The sequence below is a fragment of the Neodiprion fabricii genome, chromosome 1, assembly GCF_021155785.1.
Source record: "Neodiprion fabricii isolate iyNeoFabr1 chromosome 1, iyNeoFabr1.1, whole genome shotgun sequence".
Classification (NCBI taxonomy): domain Eukaryota; kingdom Metazoa; phylum Arthropoda; class Insecta; order Hymenoptera; family Diprionidae; genus Neodiprion; species Neodiprion fabricii.
In genome coordinates, this window is record NC_060239.1 from 12,723,604 (window position 1) to 12,740,480 (window position 16,877).

Here is a 16,877-nt window from a genome sequence, read left to right on the forward strand (position 1 = left end):
AGCGGCGAAGAAACCGTAGATGAATGGTTAATGTTAAGGAGTCAAGTAATGGTCAAGATTTTTTAAATTAATAAAGGATTCATTTTCCCCAAGTGGTACACGAATGTGGGGTGCAAAGCAAGAATACCCACGTCATACATTTTTCCATATTCTGCAAGATCTGAAATTGTAAGATTCAACGACGAATAACATAATCTACTCCAGTTCACTCAATTTAGTATTAAATAAATAGTAACTATGTCCCACAAACAATCACTATTGTACTGCAGGTGAATAATGATAGTAATCAATTATAACACATATGCAATTCTACACATTTACATGCTATAAAACTAACAAAATAACAAGTAACCGGTATGGTAATCTTAATAGATAAACTTTGTAACGAACAGGCTAGTAGGAACATTTAAGAAGTAAACTACGACTAGAACTCAGCGTATCGTGACCCCGAGAGTGCACACGGCATTAACGTCCGCGAAATATAACACCAAGAAACATGGGTCACCTCTAGCGTACGTACACTGTGATCACCATATAAGGAAAGCGCAGCTAAAATCGGCCCAGGTCCTAACGTCCTCGAAAAGGGGGAAAGAAGCACGGTAGCCAAGGGAGCTTACTGCCCCAACACCAAAGCCACGCGGATAGGAAGCTGATGGCACAACGATCCTACACCCACACCACCGCACCAACACGGCGTTGTACCATGTATAAAAAAGCTCGCAATATAGTAATAGCTAAAGATCACGGCCGAACATGCGACGAAGATATCATGCCCCAGTTTTAATTCCTAGAAAAAGGGGGAAGGTGCGCAGAAGTTGACAAAGAGTTATAAAGAGGGGGATCGTTCTGCACAGCAATCGATACCCATAAAAACGGCGACCGATCATCGGATCGTCCTCTTGGATTCTACCACTAGTTTCGTTATCTTGTCCCGGTACAGTTTCGCGGTAAAATCCTTTTGCCTTTTGCATTTAAACTTTTCTTACGAAGTTACTCTGTCTAAAACTCCAGCGACCTTCCAGCTCCATTTTTGTTATATTAATTCAAAATCTAACAACTTGTAACCCCATTATTTGTGACTTGAAATCTGAAACTACAAAATAAATACAAGTTAATCAAAGTACTCAAATATTACATCCAAATCAGTCATTCCGTTAATTCCTCTCACCAATCTGCGCTGCAATTCATCATTTCCAGAATATTCTCCAAAGGTAAGCCCATTTAAATCTTTCATCCAACAATTACTCCTTCCTCGGTTCGTTCGATTAGAGCGATAGAATGACCGTTGTCCGATGTATTTCAATACTTTATCAGTAATTGGCGACCCAAACTACTGATGTGAGTCGAACTGTAGCTGTGTGAACAATGCCAGTGTCTAGCATCTGTGAATTTCCACCAGGTACCGTACGACGCCACAGCCGTATGGGACCTTCCACTCTATCCAATTCTAAATTCTCTCTGACGCGACCCAAGTAGCGCTTCCCTACTTTATTCACATTCCTATTGGTCGAAAGCTGGGCAGCAAAGGCCGTGTTCGTAAATTGACTGATAGTACTGAAAATTCCCTAGGACAGAGACAGAGCTATCCGCGAACTTGGAAGCGCAACAGAAATAAAAGACTGCTGACAGTACTGTCAGTAAATTTTCGAACACGGCCAAAATAGTGCGGGTAGCATTTTGCTGCCCGTGAAAATTTAGCTCGAGGCAAGCTTATATTCAGTGAATATAGAGATCAGTGATGTAAATACTAAATATAAACCAGTGTGTGCGTTGATGACAGCGTATTTTGAATAGCCACGTGCAACCACACAAATCTTCTAATATACGAGTTGCATTTATTAATATGTTGTAATGGCTAAACTTAGCTCATATTACACTTTGTGCCCACTTATAGATCAACAAAATCTTCTGGGGGTCGAAAAGGATTGTAATCCTGGATGTGTGATAGTTACTTTGGGAAAAAACATCGTTATCAGATACAAGGTTATCTTCAGTCATCATATCTACGACATTCTCGGTCACATCAAAAATGTCCAAAAAATTTTTAATCCTCACACTCAGATAGCGAGATACCGTCTTTCTCACGCAAAAGACGTTCGCTTCGGCCTAATTTTATAACAGCCTTTGTTTCTCATAAAGAACATTGCAGGAAATGGAGTGGCCACATGTGCTTTTAGCAATCGAGTTTGACAGCAACAAAATGTTAACCAAAGCAGAATGCACCCTCAGGTTGACAGAAACTTATTGTACTTCGCCGTTTCATACAATTGCATGGTTGTGGTTTTCCATGTGTTGCCAAATTTTTTCTAAGAGCTACATATATTCCTAAGTATTTCATTCCAGGCACCTCAAATACAACCATAAGATAGGGACACAATTTATTACTTGGCAGCACAATGCTATCTGGGTGGGAGTTATTTCTCATTTATATTGCCTGGAAATTTTTTATATGTGCAAATACATATATAAATACTCACGTTTATCTAAATGGTAAGATCAACTAAGCAGTTGTCTAATTTGATTTATCCTTCACAGCTACAGGATTTGAAACAGTTGAGCAGTTGGTCTACCAAGGACCGTCTTACGACTCAAGTAATCTACGATGAAATAGATGCTCGGTACGTCGCAGTTTTCAATGAAATTTACCTTAGGGTATGGCATGAGAGTGCTAGCGACCTTGACAAAGTAAAGAAGCATAAATTTCATAGCCCATTTCACGCTATACTTCGAATAGATAATTATCCTCCAATCTTAGTCTGTCAAAATGGGTCGACAGCATCACTTACTTGGGCTTTGACAAACCGAAAGTCATGGTATAGCAAAGGAGTCCTCCAAAAGGAAGAGAAGATAAGAGACTGTCAGCTCATAAATATTGGCTCAAAAATGTACTTGTGTATGTTAACATGTATAGACAATCTCCATGATTATATTGTCGTTCCACTTGATGGCCAGACATATGTTGAAGACTCGGAAAATTTAAAGAGGATCAAGCTGCAACGAACTGCAGAAAAACTTGTAGGCCATGTAGTTATCCAAGATACAAGTAATGCTTACCTTCTCACTTTGTGTAAGTAAAGCAAATTAAGTCATGATATCAAAATTTGACTGCTTATCAAATAAATTACTATAAATTTCCCAAATTTTTTAGGGTCACATGGACGACTCTACAGTTATTCATTACTTGGATGCTCTGCTAATCCACCACCAGGGAATTTACTGAGTGTTGTAACAGCACTGAACACGAAGCACCCAATCATAATGACTCCCTTGAATGAAATAACAATTGCAGCTTACGGTGCTGATATTCAAGAAGAAGGAGCGATTTTGGTTATTTATAACCTTTCGTTTAAGTTGGTACAAGCCATCCAGAAACTTAAACTTTATACAAAAGAGGCGAAATTGTGGAGAATAGAAGACAAATTGCTCCTAGCAGCCAATCGCCACTTAGCAGTAGCTCCATTTAGCCTAACACCACAGCGAATCGAAGCAATGGTCGGATCTTCGCGTCTTGCTCCAAATTCGACTGTCAATGTAAATGGAGATGACAACGAAATTGTTGTTATACAAGAGATGGAAACTGCTATTTGGGGACCAGAGGTCACAGAGACTGTAACATTTTCTGATCCTATGCCTGAAGATATAAAAGTACAGCTCTCAACGCTAGTCAAAGATGGTCTGCCTGAAGCTGTTATATTAGAAACATTGATCCCTGCTCTAATAAAATCTAGAGATATTAGGAATATAATTTGGTGCCTGAAGAACTTCAGAGATGTCCCTGAAAAACTGCTAATCAACCTTTTATCGTTTTGTCTTACCACATCTGACAAATCGTTCGATTCCGATCAGAATGGATTTACTGATTCTTGTGTAATTGAGCCCCTTGGGAGGGCTGTTTTTCTCAATCATATTCTTAGTGTTCATTATTCGGACATTTGCCTAATGTCGCATTTAAAAACTAGTCTTGGCTTCACTGAGATTTTGAGTTTACTCGATTATCTGACTCATGCTCTCGACTCTACACAAGAAGAACACGAACTGCCTCAAACAGGAACTTCTCAGCCCAGTGAAGAACAGCTACTGGACTGGGCCAGCCTCTTACTTGATTCGCATTATCAACAGTATCTTCTATCCCAAGACCCAAGAATCTGTTCATTGCTACAGCAGCTCAGCTCAGTGCTAGAAGTCCATGTAAGTATCATAATTTATTATCAATAAAATTAGTATGAAAGGTGTTGGCAAGATTTGAAATGGTACTGGGAAACAGCTTCATTCATCATTTGGTACAAAATATAATATTCTTGATCTCTTTCGAACGTGAATTTTTAAAAAACCGTAAACACTAAAAGTACCATCATTGACTATTATTTTTCAATAGTCGTTTGAATACGCATAGAAATCAATAGGTTTTAATATCAAATATTGCGAAAGTAGATACATTTATATGAAAACAAGAATATAGCTCGTATATTACTCAATATGTGTACTTGCTGGACAATCTGTAAACTTAGGATACTTTGGTGAATTTTCGATTGACTAAGATAACTTTTTTGAGAAATGTAGGTATATTTTTTTTGGAACTTTTACAATTGTGAGATACTCTTTTTTTGTTACCTTCATATGAAGAATCTTCTTTTGGTTAGGACATTACAAAACCCCAAAAAATCTAAACTGGTGAACTGTGTTACAGTCTATGAATGCTAGATAATGTCTTTGAAACACTTGGCAAAATTTTTGAATTGGTCAGAAAAAACAAAATTGATATTTTCAACGAATCTTATTTTTAGATTTCATTGGTCACCCATTTCATTTCATTAGTCTGGAATTAATGCACTGCAATTCAAAGTTCTCTAGTAGTTAAGGGAATGAAATTCGTAAGAAACAGAGGTCATACTTCAAAACGTATACTTACTACTTATACTTCAAAATAATGTATGACCATGACATTGAATACAAACGAAATAGGCTGGTGAAACATCGGGAATATTCATATTTCTGTGTAATGTTTTTTTACACACCGTATGAATATAATGCTATGGTCAAATTATGAATATTTTATATATTATTATGTTTTTTTGGTAATGAAGTGTAGGTAACATTGATCTGGAAATTAACAATAATTAATTCAGCTGAAATTTTGTTTATAACATCAGGCTTCGCAATGAAGTAGAGAAAATCAATACTTTAGAAGGAGGATTTGTCTCACGGAGTAGAAATATCTTTAGAAAATATATATTACTATACATATTTCATTTTTTATCACGCACACTATCTTTTATGTCGAGAGAAAAAAAATAATAATAATTTGCAATATCAAATCCTATCAAACTGATTATTGTTTTTTTTTTTTTTTTCTTGTTATATTCGTCATGCAAAAATATATTCTTCCACAATTTTTTTAATCAAAAGTTGCTGATTTTTGTGTACGCTCAGATAACTACCACGAACAATAAATCGTGCCCAACTTTTGACATCTTCACTTATTAGATAGTCTAAGTTTTTAAGAGGATCTAAACAATATCTAATTGATTTTGAACTTTTGTTGAATTATTTCTTGGCAAACATAGTGAACTAAGAAAAAAAAACATCAACTCCCTAGCATTGGTATCATATGTAGGGTTGCATTCATGATCAATTCAGATCTAATTTTGCACCCATGGACAAAATTATGTACATGGTCAAGTGGACACTGTTGCTGCTAAATTATTAATTCACAAAACGTTTCAACATTGTACATCATTTAGACAATCATATTGGGTATTCTACGACAACTCGACCAATGTCTATTCCTGATAATCTCCAGTTTGTTTCAAGTTTTGTTAATGAGAACAGTTTTCCGCGAATTAAAAGATTGTAAAAAATGTCTGTAAGTCATTTATTGGGCAGCATTTTCCTTTGGTATCTTCGGTACAAATACCAGTCATATTTACAGCTGGGTTCACAGCAGAGTCAGTATAAGATGTTCAGAAAAGTTAACCAATGATTTACGGAAATAGTTTGCGATAAAAAAAGCTTGTCTAACAACAAATTTTTTATCGCTGAATTCGAATTGTTTATTTACGAATATAAATACCCCGTAACTACGAGAAAATTTATGAAATTGGCAGAATCCAGTTGACCTGTGACACTTATAATGTATCATCTCATTATCAATAACTGACTCTTTAATAGTAATTGATTTGATTTATAATTTCATTTTATCATTTCCAGTTTCATGTCATTGATGATCTGCAAACTCTAAGATCACTGGTAGAAAGACTTCGCGATGGCAAATCTCTCGGGCCAACTCCGAAAGGTGCTTCAAAATATTATTCTATTGAAGAAGTAAAGTTGTATTAGGTACAGAGTAAATAAAGATAAATTTGCACATTAAGACATTTGCATTTCGTTTAACTTAATATTAATTCATTATTTTTCCATCTTTTTATGGGTTGAATCAACCGCAGTGAGTTCAGAATTCATTTTATATGGGTAATTTCACAATTGATATCGTAGCTATCTGGTATCAAAAATACAATTTATCTTTTATTCTCATATCTCATCTTGCATGATAGAAGGTGATGATTTGTAAAATACTAACTTTAGAACAAGAAGGAAACACACATGCTACGTTTTAGACGAAACATACATATTATGAAATTCGTCTCATGAAGCACAATTATAGACCTTGTACGTATGTGACATGTTTTCAAGTGTATTACAATACTTGTTAAAAGCCACGTAAGACAGGGATCCCCTTGTTAGTGTTTGATTACGACTACGGTTTCAGTCTCACTGATCACCAGGAGAGAGTCTCCTGAAAATCATAGTCTAAACAGCGGGTTCTAAATTCGCAATCAATACTTGTCAGGCAAGTGTAGTACTTGGCTTTATTTTTTGATTTCCCATCAGAGATTGGCGATTAATTTTTGCACTGTAATAATTACGTACTTGGCGGATGTTTTGAAATTCATAATGCTTTTGCGACGTATTTAATTCTTTGTCTCTATTAAAAATCTGCGTCGAAGTTTTTAAGAGTTAAAAAAACAAGAATCTGAAAAATGCTGAATTACACAGGACATGAACTCAATTTTTCTATTTTTTTTCATCAAATTTGTAAAAGATTTGATACTAAAACAGTTTAACACCCTGGTAAAATTTTAATAAATTTATGGAAATTATATCCTTTATGTCAATCAGTTTGCATTCTACCTTCTGATAGATTTATTTGTTGTGTCATTATTTAAGCGGTATAGTAATGTTCAGAATCTAGTTGAGATTATACCTCTTCAAAATATTGAAAAAATTTAAAAAAAATAATTTCACCTTCTACATATCACTCTAATGATTGTTGAACATATGGATTTTTGTGCCCCGAGAAGTTCGTTGGGGAAGGTCAATATTTGATCAGAAGATTGTCTTCCTCGACAGTAGCCATACTACGAACATCTATGCTATTAGGAATGTCTTTTAACCCTGATGATGGCTGGCTTGGCCTAACCGAAACATCGCTCAATGAAACTTAACAGTTTCACTCCGATCAAATATTGACCTTCCCCGACGAACTTCTCACTCATCTAATGATATTCTCGTTTATACATCGTATTCGCCATACCGCTCGGAAAAGGAATATATAAGTGTTAAGTGATAAAATTGAAAACGAGTTCTAGGGCTATAGTAACACAATGCAAAACCTACAATGGCAAAGGATGATAGATTGTAAATTCTTTTATTCCTTGAAGTAAGACGGGACAAGAAGGTAGTCTTCAACAATAACTTTGAGGATGTTATTACAGTTCAACTGTTTATTATTTGGTAATATTTACACAATTACAGGAATTGTAATACCACGATGGCCGTCACTTTATGATCGATGCTCTAGTGACGCTCTTGTGATTTCTGATAAATAGATATCCATTGTTAAATAGTACTAAATGATTGACGATCTCTCTATTTTACTCTGTCTCTATTTTAGTTCTTCAACATATGGAACTGTATCAAGATCGCCAATTCCGGCCATGGACAGTTTACCCTTGCCAATTTTAGCAGCCACCTGTAAAAGAATATACTCTTTACTTAATGATTTTCATTGAAGGTTCCCGATAGACAAATTAGGCAAAACAGGGATTCTTCCGAATTCCAGTTAACTCTAATAATATTTTGCAACAACACATGGACTAGTTTGATATTTATGTTAACAATTTGTATCATGCGAACAAGGTATCAAAAAGTATTTATTCTTTCAAATAAATGATTTGCATATGGAATCCAAACATGTAAATTTCTATTTTTTTCATACTTATATTTCGAAATGTCAAGTTTACTACACAAAGACACATTTTTGTCAAGGAGCCCTGTCAAACCAAACTTCTAAATTCAACGCCACTCAATCAGAAATCTGCTAGATGGGATTTCAATGAAGCTCCTACCATCGTTGCCCTTTGCCGACAACATGGATCTATCAAGGCATAATCCATATTTCAGTGACGCATTTGCCAGAAATATTTTACAAGGGGGTTTCAGCTCTATTCCGTAAAAAAAAAGGTGATGGTAGTAACGCCATGTATACTTGCGGGTGCCAATATCAGACTGTTTGCTTTAATACACAGAATGGAGTAGGTTATGCATGAGTCTAGCAATCCAAGTGATAAGTGATGTTTCCAAAGAGGGAGTTAATAAGAAAAAGATTGAGCACCAAATGGACTACCAAAGATTACCACACACCTGTAAAGCAGCATCATCTGAACATTCTACTTTTCTGTATTTTGTTAACACCTAATTTTTTTTGTTTCTTTCTTTTTTTTTCAATTTCTCGATTTTTAATTGCTGGAATATTTCATGTTTGGAGCTAATGCCACGGAAATGTTTTTTTCCTTGAACACCCCCAACTATACCAATCTAGTTTTCTTTTTTTCTACATCGAACATTAAAGAGCTACGAATTTTTAAGCCCACCAACATTCTCCCATTATTACACTAGCTCTCACTAGTAAAAAAGCCTTCAGGATAAAAAAAAGTTTCCAGGATAAATCAAAATATTCCAAGACTTTTCCTATTTAAGGATATTCAAAGAAGCAGTAGATACCCTGTTCATTTGCAATTAATGGAAAAAGTATGACCTAATTCTTAGGGATTTTACAATATTATACAAAAACAAAGTCGACTTTTCAAGACAAACCTACGAAACTTAATTATAGAAAAGTACATTATTCAATAATAGTCTACTAAAAACTGTCAATATTAATTGAGGAAGTATAAGACTTGAATGTAATTGTTGTCAACCGTATGGCGACCCAGCCCGTGGAATGAGAATATTTATTTTGAAACTATATTGCGTCTGTTGCTAACACCATTGCATGAGAGCGGTCATGAAAATAAGATAATTACCGATTGAGGTAACCCGATTCAAAGCTTGAATGTATCCCCTAAAAGGCAGGGCTCATGCCCCTGGGGGGTGTTTGAATACTTGCTTGGTTCAATTAAAATACCCCAAAAGCGCAGATCAGGGAGTGAACGCAATAAGCAATGGCTAGCTCTAAAAGACAGAGCAAGAAGCCTGTGTTACTCAAGCATTCGCATTCAAAGCTGGAGGTTGCTCCAATCGATATACTGGAAGAATAAACTCATATACAGTAGCGCTCAAAAGTATTCTGACAATATGAAATCCGTTATTATTTTGATCCATAATTCTTCTTGTTGTTCTTTATTTTAACATTATTTTTTAAAGAACGAGAGCTAAATTTTTACAATTATGTACAACATCGAATTTCTTTCAATAAAAAATATCATTGATTCTTGTATTTTATATTTGTATCTAATCAACCCAATTACTATCTTTGTCAAAATACTTCTGAGCGCTACTGTACATACACTATCGAATGTGATAAACGCGTGACAAATCTGTTTTGCGGACAGTGGGCGCCATCAGCAATCGAAGCAATCGAGCCTAAAACCGGAGCGCGAGAGATCAGTTGACCATTAAGACCTGAAGTGATAAGTTGCTGCACATGAGGACCAAATTCTGGCGAATATTCGAACGCTGTCATTTTCAGCAGAAATTAGATTAACTGCAAATAAGAGCAAACTCTTCCTTTGCTTAACAATAATAGTCTGCATTGCATTTTGCAACTGACTACGAAAAAGGAGACATTTAAAAAAAAATTGGAGTACAAAATGCTACGAAGAGTTTAAAATTCGGTGAATATTCGTTATAGTATCTATCTGATTTTTTGTGAAGAATAGTAGAAATTTTTTTTACTATACATATCTTCTTGTATTTAACTAATTAGACATCAGCTCAAGTAATAACTTTAGCACTTACGTTTTTGACATCGGCGGCACTGACTTTTTCAATTTCCGCAATAATCGCACTTGGGGATGCTACAGTGCCTTTAAATAAAGCCTGTTGTGCGAGAGACTCATGTCTTGCAACGGAATTATCAGTAGCATATAGAACAGCAGCTTTCAATTCTGCTTTACCGCGAGAAATATCTGCATCTGTAACTGAAGGCTTGAGTAGCCATTTACTGGCTGCAGTTGTTAGCTGTTTGGAAAGGAAAAATAGCTTTAGTGAACTCATTTGGTACACATTATTACATACACAATTGAGCAACTTACAGTTCCTGCAATATTGCCAGGTGCCGTTAAAATAAAACCGAATATTCCCGAGTCAGAGTAGCTCGCATTCAACGCTGATACCGCAAAAGGATCTTTACCCGCTGCTGTTGCAACAGTTCGGTAAAGAGGGGCCGAAGTTGATCCCCACTTAACGTGAGGCCCAGTCCCAGCAGCTCTCTGCAATATCGCGAAAGCTATGGCCTCTTTCTCTTTGTTCAGTCCTGCTCCTTCCACAGCCACAGCTACGGTAGCAAGAGAAGATGAACGCTCCTTGCGAAGTTCGCCACCAAAGTATCGAGCAGGTTCACCACTGGATTCGCTGGACCCCACTTGCAGCTGAGAGGCAAATTTATTGAGCTGTTCTTGAGAAACCCCTGTAGCAACAACCGCGCATCTCGGCCCAGTGAACCATGTATTGACAAAATGTTGAAGCTGAAAAATGAAAATAGTTGCGTATTTTGACACAATTTATAATGAATCTTGGGGTGCCAATTGAGGTATTGGAATCAATTTTGGTGACCATTCAAGGTTGTCAAATTTAAAATAAGCTGTTTTCTAGACTCATTTAAACGAATACAGGTATGTGTTATCATACACAGAGGTATAGGTTATTTCAGAAAAAAAGCTTTCAGTTTAATTTCAAATCTGATTCATAACCTTTGGTTTGCTGGCATTAGGCATATGTTATTAGAACATCGGAGACAGTCTAGAAGGAGAATGCAACTTCATCTCTTCTTGAACACTCAACCAGATGGAAAAATTATGAATACAGCTGTATACATACAGATTTACTTTTTCCATTTTTATGTTCAAAGTTTTAACAGTACCTGTTCATTTCCAACCAATAAAACCCAACGTGTAGTTATCTCTTGGGACTCGTAATATATGGTACATAAGGAATGAACACCATGCAAATTCGCAGGGATAATAAGTAATGAACTGATGATGTGTTTGATTTAGATAAGTCACTTAAGATACATGAGAAACCTCAAATGCAAATGATCTGCGTTACCAAATACTTCCTGTACATTCTTTACTGAATCTTGAATTACAAGTTCAATATAACATTAGACCGCTTTTATAATTACTATTCAACATTTTACTCAGATCACGAATAAAAATGAATCTAAATAAAATACGATGCTTGTCAAACCATTATCAATATAAACAGAAACTGGATTCATGGTAAGGAAAAACAAAAAAATTGCAGAAAATGCTATTTAAAACTTCTGCGTAAATTACAATGTTTGTAGTCTAGTTAAAAAATAAAGTTTCTTTATTAACTGATAGTTTTCCTCATGTGCGTCGTTAAACGTGAAGGTGAAGCCAGTAGCCGGAATTAGCAAGCAAAATAGTAATTTAGTGAAGTTTTAGATTTATAAACTTATGAAGGTCAAATCTTGGCATGAAAAATTAAAAAATTTTGATTGATCGGCCTCATTGTCCTATCTTGATCGACATTACTACCTTCGGTATCTAACTCTGGTTAAAACAACTCTATTTGACCAACATATCATTAGCTATCTTATAAAAGTTTCTTTTCGATCTCAAACAGATGTCCTATTAACAATTTCCTTTTTATGGCAATATTCGAATCCATGGCATTTAGAAATCTTGTTCAGCAAATTTAATTTTTTTTCATGTTTCTGATTTTATTACTCAGTTGGCATCCCAATTGAAAAAAAATCGATTTTCATTACATTTTCTGTGCCAATTTTGCCAATGCGCTGTTTAGGGGAGTAGAGTGAGTAACCAAGGCCCTTGCGATAGGCAGCTTTGTGTAGTAGTTCAACGATCCGAGTTGTCTCTGGAATAGATGAAAGCTCATAGCGCAAACGTGGAATCTGGTCATTCAGTTCCCATGGTTTGAATACTTGACGCGTAGCAACATCTTCCAAGAACTTAAGTCCAACATCTCTGCGAAATTAAAGAAAAAAATATGAGGTACAATCTGTCGTAAGTGAAATATTCAAATCAAAATTGAACTATATGAAGAAAGTAGAGTCAATTTATCTTCAATTATTTTGGACACTATGAAAACATGTCAAGTATGAAGCACATCCTATTCAAGTTAGGACACCAAAAAATATAAAGTAAAAGTACTTTTCAAACACAATGTTAGACACATTCAATATTTATTTCAATCGCTGTTCCTGTCAATCAGAATTTGGCATCTTTTTGGAATACTCTTCAGAGGTTGTTGGTTCAAATAGCTGATAAAGTGACATCATTTTTTAATTTAGAAAACGTTAATATTTGTTTTCCTAGAAACGTGGTGTTTAGAATGGTTCAGATATTTATGACCTGATTCTTGGGGTCACCGAATTGGAAATTCCTCCTGGTACTCCATACCAATGATTGGAGGCTCAAGGGACAATAGTCTGATTGTAGTCGTTTCCGAGAAGTATTGTTTCAAGTCATGATGTTATTTTTTACTGGTCCAGCAGTGCTAACAAGCTTGGAGATGGCGAGGCTACGGGACTAGGCTCCTAAGTACCATATTGTCAACCCGGACTCAATTCCAAACACGATTGACTTTTCTTCACATCCAATTTGATAACGTATTTTGTTTATTGAGAATAAATCTAACTTTATCAAATATTTCGCGAATTCGAAAAGAGTCGACGCTATGAGTTCCTAAATAATAAGATTTGTTACAAAAGTACACCAGGTACATATATAATGATAGCAACAAAATAATTTGCTTCACAAGAATAAAAATTTATTGATCGCTGTCTTGAAGATTCTCTATTGAACCTTTAAAAATACTCAGGTGAAAATTATTGTAAATGCACAATAAACTAAAATTGTCTTTATGGCAAGCCTATTTGACAAATGCAATGCTTCGACAATACATGGTTTTTTCGTTTTACTGTTACATATTTTTGTTGAGTACTTTCGTAACATATCGCATTATTTATGAAATAATAGTGCCCACTCATTAGATTTGAAGAAATTGTTGATTATATTAGACTTATTTCTCATGAACAAACTTGTTTTGTTAGGTTGCAGAAAAAAGTCATCATGTTCATAATCTAATCCGAGATGGCTGCACGATAGACGTATACCTAGTCAATAAGTCATGTCACCGGTCAACAGTCATCTGAAGTACAGAATCAGGAATGAAGGGAGTCCTGACTTCAGTTGAAAATAGTTGAAAACAGGGTCTGGTCCTTTGAGACTAAGATTATTGGTAAGGAGTACTATTCTATGCCGGAAAAACTTTATAGTGATGATGGTGACCCTGAGTCTACTTTCTGTCTTTGTAAGATTTTATTTCAGTAATTCCTCTTCAATGCTTTCAAAATGGCTGTCTATTCCAGTGGACATACATTTCAAAAATTCTATCAAAAGTTTCACTGGTTAGATTCTTTTTAAAGGGATGGGTTATAAGCTCGGCCTCTATTAATGCAAAGTTGTAAGCTTGTAAAAATTTCGTGTTCACTGTAATGGACATGCATATTACTTTTAATATATGTTCAGGTGAATTGTGAAAAAAAATACAGATATTTTAGTTAAAGGATAGTTAGAATACCGAGTTAGAATACATTGAAAAAAATATTTGACCACTGGTAGATTGAATTTAGTTCTAAAAGGTATATATACATAAATGTATATGTTAGACCAGTCCAAAAAGAGGACTTTTTTTTTCAAAGTCACACGTTTAATAATTGTAAGAAGAGGAAATAAGACAGCTGTAATATTTGAGCCCTCAATGTTGGGATCTAGTGGTTTCTGGACACTATTTTTTATTTTCGATTTGATTAACAAGCTAAAATAGTTTTAGTTTCATTCTGAATTTTGTAGCTCAGTAACGAGGCAATGTAAATAAATCTTCGATACATATTTTTGTAGGTAATTTATAAAGGTCTCTTATAATTTTTGATAACTCAACTTTTTCAAAAGTTATTCAAAGTTGAAGTTGAAATCACGTAAAAATTCACTTTTTCAAGATTAATTGCGAAAATACTAGACTTACCACAAAACATCGCGGGTTTCTTTTGTAAAGCATTTCAACTCCTATACAATTATGTCATTGCCTTGTTACTAAGCTACAAAATTCTAATACTATTTTTGCGTGTTAATCAGATGACAAATGAAAAATGGTCTTCAGGAACCACTAAATGTCAACGTTAAAGGCTCAAATTTTCACAGGCGTCTTATTTGCTTTTTCTACAACTATTGAACATGTGACTTGGAAAAAAAATCACAGTCCATTTTTACGACCAGTCTAGTATCTGTAAAGCCAAATTGATATATAACAGGAATACAAATGAAAAAAGTAAAAATCTTGTAGACATGTATTTAGAACAGTTCAGTATAACTCCTTCCAATAAGTTTATTACACGCTTTTGTAAAACAGACTTCATTAATGTAAGCTTCATAATATCGTCCGTTCTAATTTCTTGCTCAAATCATACTAATTAGACGTTTCACCACACAGAAGCTGTATTTCATCATTGCATGGCCATAGCAAATGAGTTAGAATTAACAATCTCAACATCATTGTTACATCACATTCTTACAGTGTAACTGAGACATTATGAGATTGCAGATGTTATTGAAATATGTCTACAAATTCTGTCGTGTTAGGACTAGGGATTCTGTTTAGTATACTGATGACAGGAAGATTTTTTCCTGCGAGTACCAAGAACGAAAAGTTATGGAAATAGGTATAGTTTTAAGTACCAGGCTTATCAGATTAAATTGGCAAAGCTGTCGACAACTCACAGTTTATCGCGGGTACATTGTAGAGTGTAGGCAATGCTTTCACGATCCGTGGTGGCCGTTAAATTTCCTCCGATTTGCTGAATATTTCTTGTGATGCCAAATGCGCTGGAGCGATTAGTTGTTAGCCCTGCAGCCAATCTCAGAACATGTGATGTGCCCTGTGTTTCATACGTTTCATTGCGTGGTCCTGCCCTATACGACAAAAGTTGTGTAAAATTGAGTTGAGTGAACAATTCTGATAAAGTAAAACACAACTAGGTCCAAAATTTTCAAATAATAAGCAATTATATTGTAATGTACCATTTTGTTAGATTTACATTATACTGTAGCTACGTAGCTGTAAATGACTGCACGACTGGTAACCATATACAGCTGCACGGTTGCCAGCTAAAAACTGGGTGTGCAGTTATTATCTCGTGTGTAGAATATTCTAATTTATCAAATTCGTAGTAAGAGTATGATAAAAGCTGAACTGGTTCTAAGAAATGAAAAACAAAACAGTTTGACTGACTGGGGTTTCGAACTCAAGCTAAAAAGTTCACTGCAGCAGAACCTTAGCTATTGCACCTCCTGTTTGCTAAAGGATGGTACACCAAAAAAATATATGTATCAATAGCTGTGCTGTTTCCTAGTTGCCAACCAAACTGCTGTTTATCGCCTCCATTTGCTCAGCATTTCTTGACTGTCTAAGCCCTGTTTGAGATTACGGCTACAATCTATTCATGTTTGGCCAAATTATTGAGTTCCTTGATTCCAATTAGTGATTTGGAGCGACTCTAGGTATTTAGGGCAATAGCGCCAAAGTAAAACTGTACAACCAACAAAGAGTTGATTCATAATAGTATTGTACTTATATTGGAAAGATACTGCTCTGGACTACCACAAGTCGCCCCAAGTGGACAAATTGAAAAAAGGTAATAAATAAAATGTTACTGCGTATTAACTTTCCAAAATTGCTTCTACATACTTGAATATGACGGACACTTGAGTAACAGGGCTATCGTTGTCGAGCGTAGCAACGGTGATTTTGTTGCTCAGAACCTGAATGTCGAGGTTTTGGGCAGGTGCAGATTGTGTTGCAGCAGCAGCAGCTGCATAGTGTCTGACCTAGAGTAATAAGCGATGATTTACGTCTACTTTGAGTTTCGTAATGGACGAAAGTAAAATATTTACAAAAAATTTCAAACTTGCACTATAACTGCAGACTGAAGTATGGATAACATCTTTTACATAATAGTTTCAAGTACAGTATAGCTCGAAATGTCGACACCAAAGTGAACCGTGCGTACAGAAACACTTGAAATCATTTCGTACATAGGAGTTTCAGCCTTGTGGATTCCGATAGATTATTTTACTTACCGTTGTATTACGCAAAAGAGGAGCTCGTACCGCCGAGCAGGCCATTTTCGTGCGATAAAATAGCAGCTTCCAGACCTACTAGACGGAGGGATTGTCTGCTAGTCGAAAAGAATGTCGAAGTAGGGTGATAGATGCCGCTAGTGCATGCTAGGTTGTAGGCAAAATGGTGGAAAATATGAACTTCGTTCTGTGCAG

The 16,877-nt window shown here is 35.5% G+C and overlaps 2 protein-coding genes across 4 annotated transcripts; one reads left to right on the forward strand and one right to left on the reverse strand.

Annotated features, from left to right (window-relative positions):
- The first annotated feature begins 1,657 nt into the window (after positions 1 to 1,657).
- Positions 1,658 to 6,370, forward strand: LOC124186710 (nucleolar protein 11). Of its 3 annotated transcripts, none has more exons than XM_046578621.1 (4): positions 1,658 to 1,983; positions 2,536 to 3,067; positions 3,149 to 4,188; positions 6,208 to 6,370. In XM_046578621.1, the coding sequence occupies exons 1-4, from the start codon at positions 1,852 to 1,854 to the stop codon at positions 6,334 to 6,336; spliced, it is 1,833 nt and encodes a 610-aa protein (XP_046434577.1). In that variant the 5' UTR covers positions 1,658 to 1,851; the 3' UTR covers positions 6,337 to 6,370. The 3 variants fall into 3 exon arrangements, with proteins under 3 accessions (XP_046434577.1, XP_046434587.1, XP_046434597.1); XM_046578631.1 differs by lacking the exon at positions 1,658 to 1,983 and adding an exon at positions 2,014 to 2,229; XM_046578641.1 differs by lacking the exon at positions 1,658 to 1,983 and having other exon boundaries at positions 2,536 to 2,618; positions 2,756 to 3,067.
- A 1,396-nt stretch (positions 6,371 to 7,766) lies between these two features.
- Positions 7,767 to 16,839, reverse strand: LOC124186720 (cytochrome b-c1 complex subunit 2, mitochondrial). Its single transcript, XM_046578654.1, has 7 exons — positions 16,683 to 16,839; positions 16,291 to 16,430; positions 15,324 to 15,515; positions 12,293 to 12,509; positions 10,593 to 11,024; positions 10,297 to 10,518; positions 7,767 to 8,029 (listed from the first exon to the last, which is right to left on the reverse strand). The coding sequence occupies exons 1-7, from the start codon at positions 16,725 to 16,727 to the stop codon at positions 7,943 to 7,945; spliced, it is 1,335 nt and encodes a 444-aa protein (XP_046434610.1). The 5' UTR covers positions 16,728 to 16,839; the 3' UTR covers positions 7,767 to 7,942.
- Between the last annotated feature and the right edge of the window lie 38 nt (positions 16,840 to 16,877).

Coding starts and splice junctions, on each gene's coding strand:
- LOC124186710 (XM_046578621.1), top strand. CDS start 1,852: ATGGCTAAACTTAGCTCATATTACACTTTGTGCCCACTTATAGATCAA. Junction 1,984..2,535: donor ACATCGTTATCAGATACAAG/GTTATCTTCAGT, acceptor TATCCTTCACAG/CTACAGGATTTGAAACAGTT. Junction 3,068..3,148: donor TGCTTACCTTCTCACTTTGT/GTAAGTAAAGCA, acceptor CAAATTTTTTAG/GGTCACATGGACGACTCTAC.
- LOC124186720 (XM_046578654.1), bottom strand. CDS start 16,727: ATGGCCTGCTCGGCGGTACGAGCTCCTCTTTTGCGTAATACAACG. Junction 15,516..16,290: donor CAAGTGTCCGTCATATTCAA/GTATGTAGAAGC, acceptor TTTGTCGTATAG/GGCAGGACCACGCAATGAAA. Junction 10,519..10,592: donor CTGGCAATATTGCAGGAACT/GTAAGTTGCTCA, acceptor CTTTCCAAACAG/CTAACAACTGCAGCCAGTAA.